The sequence below is a fragment of the Octodon degus genome, unplaced genomic scaffold, assembly GCF_000260255.1.
Source record: "Octodon degus isolate 3935 unplaced genomic scaffold, OctDeg1.0 scaffold00117, whole genome shotgun sequence".
Taxonomy (NCBI): domain Eukaryota; kingdom Metazoa; phylum Chordata; class Mammalia; order Rodentia; family Octodontidae; genus Octodon; species Octodon degus.
Window position 1 is genome coordinate 772,253 of NW_004524693.1, and position 5,733 is coordinate 777,985.

The following is a 5,733-nucleotide window of genomic DNA, read 5'->3' on the forward strand; positions in this document are numbered from 1 at the left end:
GAACAAGCTTAGCAAAGCACAGTGACTGAGGTTCAATCCCCCAGCACCACATGCCAGCCAGCCCCGCCCCTGGTGGGCTGAGCAGGCCACACACACACACACACACACACACAAATAAATAAATAAATAAAATTAAAAAAAAACAAACCTGAAATTAGTAGATTTCCTAGTAATAAATGACATCTTAGAAAAATGAGATTATAGACCAGCTGAGAGACAGTGAGGGTCTGGGATAGGATTATAGTTATAAGAATTCAGAAGAGGTAGGTCAGAGAGAGACTGTAAAAGAATTAACTTGTTGACATTTTTCAATTTTATTTTTTTGTGGCTGGCTCAGCCCACCCTGGGGGCGGGGCTGGCATGGCACATAGAGGCAGGATTGAACCATGCTCTCTGTACTTGCCTAAGTAAGCACTTCAGACTGCTGAGCTATCTTGCCAACCACTGTTGACACATTTGATACCGTCAATTAAGAAAAAAGTCACTTAACACAACCCACAGGTTGCAAACCTGAAAGAATGGGAGACAGGATTGGCTTAGGAAGGAAATGTTACTTGACATGTTGAAAGTATTTTAAAATGGGCCTCATACATAGAAAGCATTATGTGAGCTAGCAGTAGAACTATTTCAGCTGGTACATGCCTAAGTTTAATATCAGGTAGTTTAATAAAATTATGAAAGCATGAATAAACTTTCAATGTGATTTGCTAGTAAACAATGTTGAAGAAAAATAAAGTATGTGTTTCAAATATTTTTCAGTACAAATCCATGAGGAAGAGCTCAAGTGGCAATGAAAATGATGAGGTAAGAAAAAGAGGGTAATATTAACTATTATTTAAAATGTTTACTTTTCATGTTCAGTTGGCTCAGTTAAATACAATCTATCTTTTAGTGGCATTGTTATAGCTTTAGTGTTTGAGCGTCTCTAACAGCAAAACTTTCTGAGCATTACCATGCAGTTATTAATCTAATCATGTAATTTCTCATTCATATAACGTCCTATAGAAGAAAATTTCTAATAGTTTAGTTTTAGAATTTTGTTATCATTTGTCTTAAGCCTATAATCCATGGATTAAATGTTAGCTTTTTCCATCTTTTAGCTTCTTAAATCATCATAGTAGTTAGTTGAGACTTTTTTTAAGAACTCCTTTTAGAATTTCTTTGCACAAATTCTGTGTAGTATTTTAAAATTTTTAATTAGTTGGATATAGCCGATACATTACCATAAGCTTTTCTACTGTAACAAGTTAAGCTGTATAGCACACTAGCATTGTTGAAACGATACAGTCTCATCAATACAAATACCTACGGTTCGGGTATTTTTTTGGCTGAGGAAATTGGTGTTGATTTGATGTTGGATGCTATGAAGGGCTTCTGAAAATGCCTTTATTTTTAGGAAATAAAATCACACAAAACTAATGAATAGAGCTAGATGATTTCTTTTTCCTCAGCTTAAATGTCACTATTTCTCCACATGCTTTATCCCAGTAGAGTTTACTGGGATAAAAAAAGTGACAGTTATGCAAGTGCTGCCTGTCTTTTACTGTTGGTATCTATGGTTAAGTCTGAATCACATGGTTTTTATGGGTATTTTTAGTAATATTTATGTAGCTTTTTTTTTTTTTTAAAGACAAGGTCTCACTATGCAGTTTAGGCTAGCCTTGAGTTCACTTTGTAACCGAGGCTAGCCTCGTACTTAGAGCAATCCTGCCTCAGCCTCCCAAGTGCTGGGATTGCAGGCACACACCACCACACTAGGCCTTACCTAATTTGTGCACACAGTCAATTCCTTATACTTGACCCTAGCTTTCCATTGCACTAGACTGGTGAATCTCATTTTCCCCTTAAAGATAAGTATTCTCCAAATGATGGCCCACTGTGTTTTCTCTAGGGTGACTTCATCAGCTTGGCTAGATTTCAGCAAATAACACTTGTGCATCTGCTGCTACCTCTCGATTTTATTTCTAGTCCAGACATCTCCCTTAAGTCTCAGGCCATTGAATCTTATATCCATCATCTACCTATTTAGAATCTCCAATCGTAGCTTATGCACCTTCGTAGGGCTCAGTATGTTCATTTGCTTTTTCATTTTTTACTTCTAAACACACTTGCAGTTGGTATAGTGCTTTTCAACCTTAGCTGCATTTGAAAATCACCTGTGAGGTTTAAAAGAACATTGATGCCTGAATCTCATTCCCAACCTCTCAGATTTAGTTGGCCCAGGAATAATGTCAAGTGGCCTGGACAATATTTAGAATTTCTCATGTGGAATCACCATCTATTATCCCACTGAAGCAGGAGATGGTGAACTATGGTCTAGGATCAAATCTAGCCCTCTGGCTGAGTTTTAAAATAAAGCTTTAGGGCTGGTGAGATAGCTCAGTGGTCTAAAGCGCCTGCTTAGGCAAGTGGAGGGACTGGGGTTTGATCCCGACCAGGGTTCGATTCCTGTCATGCCATGTTGGCACCGCCCCTAGAGCACACTGATACAGTAATTGACACTGGGCATGGTGGTACGCGCCTGTAATCCCAGTGCTTGGTAGACTGAAAACAGGAGAATCACTATGAGTCTGATCTGTGTAGTGAGACCCTGTAGACCCTGGACTAAATACATTAAAAAAGAAAAATCTTCAGTTTCTCCCCATAATTTAAAAGGTAAATTTTGTATTTTTCTTTGACCAAAGGCTTGCTTAGTACATCACCCCCTCTTACAGGTTGCCCTTCTTCATCTTACTCTCTAGAATGAAGAACCTCCCAAATATTTTCATTTATTTATTTATTTTTATTGAGAAATATATATGAATGAGATAGTTTCACAGCTGATTGATAGGACAGTTTTGATAATCAATACACTGTACATTGTTATCTTCTTAGTGGTTATCCATAGTACAAGAAGCAGACACCATATTCTGTCCAAACACTGTTAGTACACCTCTTTCTTCTCATTGAATTAAGCGAAAGTAGCTGTAAATTTATCCTATTTTGTATATATGTACAAAATGATCTTTCCTTTGTATCCTTTTTTTTTGTCCTATCAGAGATGAATATTCCATTGGCATCTAAATACTATGGGTGTTTGAATTCAACTAAACAATCTAACACTGTCTAGCAGTCTATAATGTTAGTGGGTTATCTTCAGAAGTTATTGACTTGAACCTTTTACAGCTCATTGTATTAATATGGATTTACTTTATATACCTCGTTTTTATACTTTTCTGCTGGATGGTTAAGACCAAGATATAGGAAGACCTATATAACAAGAAATGTAACTTTTGTATTTGATAAGGTCAGCCAAGTACTCTCAGGATTTATCCTGTAGCCCTGTACCGCCCTTTGTACATCCTTTTGTCAGTGTCTGACATAAGGATGAGTCACGGCCACTGTTTGACCAATTTGCTCTCTGTGAAAGCTTGAGAAAATGTTTTTTCTCTCCATGTGATTCTCCCCAGGCTCACTTTACATCATCGAACACATTCCTCTGTGGCTCCATAATCTTCTTGATCAGAAAATTTGGAGCACAACTGAATTACATGTTGTTACAGTACAGGTTCTTCTATGTCCCTAGTCTTCACTGACCTTGAAAGGCTAGGGACAAAATGTTGGCTAACCTTGCAGCCCTTCCTTTTCTCCAATTTTGAAATGCTAACTTAGGTAGTTAACCCTCCAGAAGAGAAGCTAATTATTAACCTGCAATATATGCAGTTCGGTTTACCCTATCTGTCTAAATATCAAACAGTTTGGCATATTGTGGAACAGGTATTTTCCATCAGATATTGATATGTTGAACTTTAAGTCCTTACAGAATATGAAGGAAAAATAATTATATAAAAGTAGAAATAACCATTTACATATTTTTACAAAGAAATTTAGAAACCTAACCATATACGGAATTGTAAGTCCTTATACTAGGGAGGCAATACGATATTTATAGATATGGGTCTAGTTTATTTCACTAATAAGAATATCTTCAAGGGGCATCCACTTAAATATGAAGGCTTCAAGTTTATCATTCTTTATAGCTGAGTAGTACTCCATTATATAAAAGTACCACATCTTTTTCAACTGTTCCACATGTGACGGGCATCTTGGTTGTTTCCAAGATTTGGCTATCACAAATTGTGCTGCTATAAACATAGGCACACATATATCACTATGATATGATGCTTTCAGTTCCTCTGGGAAAATTCCCAGTAGGGGTATAGCAGGCTTGAATGGGATTTCCAGTCCTAGTTTTCTAAGGAGTCTCCACACTGATTTCCATAATGGTTGCACCAGTCTACACTCCCACCAACAGTGGAGAAGGGTTCCCCTTTGTTGTTGGTTGATTTCTTTATGATAGCCAATCTTTCTGGGGTGAGATGGTATCTCAGTATTGTTTTAATGTGCATTTCATGGATGGCTAGTGATGTGGAGCATTTTTTCATATATTTCTTCGCTTCTTTAATTTCGTCCTCTGAGAAGTGTGTGTTCATCTCAGATGCCCATTTCTGGATTGGGTCTTTAAATTTAGGGGCCCTACTGTTCTTTAATTCTTTATAAATTCTAGAGAGCAGACCTTTGTCTGAGTGCTTATTAGTTAAGATTTTTTCGAAGTTTGTGGGTTGTCTTTTCACTTTGTTGGTAATTTCTTTTGACGTGAAAAAACATCTCAATAAGAGGTGGTCCCAGTTGTTAATTCTTTCAAGTATTTCCCGTGCGATTTGGTTTCTGTTCATGAACTCTTTGCCTACTCCTATGTCTTCAAGAGATCCTCCCACTTTCTCTTCTAGGAGATTTAGTGTTTCTGTACTAATGTTCAGTTCTTTAATCCATTTTGACTTTAGTTTAGTGCATGGTGATAGACCTGGGTCATGTTTTAGTCTTTGGCATGTACAGAGCCAAATTTTCCAGCACCATTTGTTAAAGAGACTTATCTTTCTTCCAATAAGTGTGTTTGGCCCCTCTGTGAAAGATCAGGTGGCTGAGTGCATTCCTAGAGGCCTCTGCATCTACTAGTCTATCCCATTGATACTCAGGTCTATTTTGTTGCCAATACCATGCTGATTTTATTACAGTAGCTTTGTAGTATAATTTCAAGTCAGGAATTATACTGCCTCCTGCTTTGTCTTTGTTGGGCTATTGTAAAAGGTATTATTTCCCTAATTTCCCTCTCAGTGTGTTTGTTATCTGTGTAGAGGAATGCTATCGAGTTTTGGGTATTGACTTTATATCCTGCTATGCTACTGAATTTGTCTATTAACTCTAGTAGTTTCTTAGTGGGTTTTTTGGGTCTTCCAAATAAAGTATCATGTCACCTGCAAATAATGATAGTTTCACTTCTTCTTTACCTATTCTTACTCCTTTTATTTCTTTCTCTTGTCTAATGGCTATAGCTAATGATTCCAGAACAATATTGAATAGGAGTGGTGATAGAGGACATCCTTGTCTTGTACCTGATTTGAGAGTAAAAGATTTCAGTTTTTCCCCATTGAGAATTATATTAGCCATTGGGTTGTCATAGATGTTTCAGTTGTGCTACTTCTTTGCTATTTTTTTTTTGGTCTGGTTGCTCTATCTTTTTGGGATAAGAGGGTGTTAAGGTCTCCTGTTAAAATTGTGGTATTGGATATTAGATTTTTCATGTCTATTCAAGTTTGTCTTATATAGTTGGGTGCTCCCGTGTTTGGTGCATTCATATTTACGATTGTTATTTCTTCCTCTTGAATTTTTCCTCTAACTAGTATATAGTGGCCT

General features: G+C 36.9%; 1 protein-coding gene across 2 annotated transcripts in view; it reads left to right on the forward strand.

The window, feature by feature from the left end:
• Lrch2 (leucine rich repeats and calponin homology domain containing 2) overlaps window positions 1-5,733 on the forward strand; it is a 142,201-nt gene that overhangs the window by 110,975 nt on the left and 25,493 nt on the right. For both annotated transcript variants that reach the window (XM_023699879.1, XM_023699880.1), the window contains exon 14: window positions 760-804. In XM_023699879.1, the coding sequence (XP_023555647.1) occupies window positions 760-804 (45 nt within the window). The remainder of the gene's footprint in view (window positions 1-759; window positions 805-5,733) is intronic.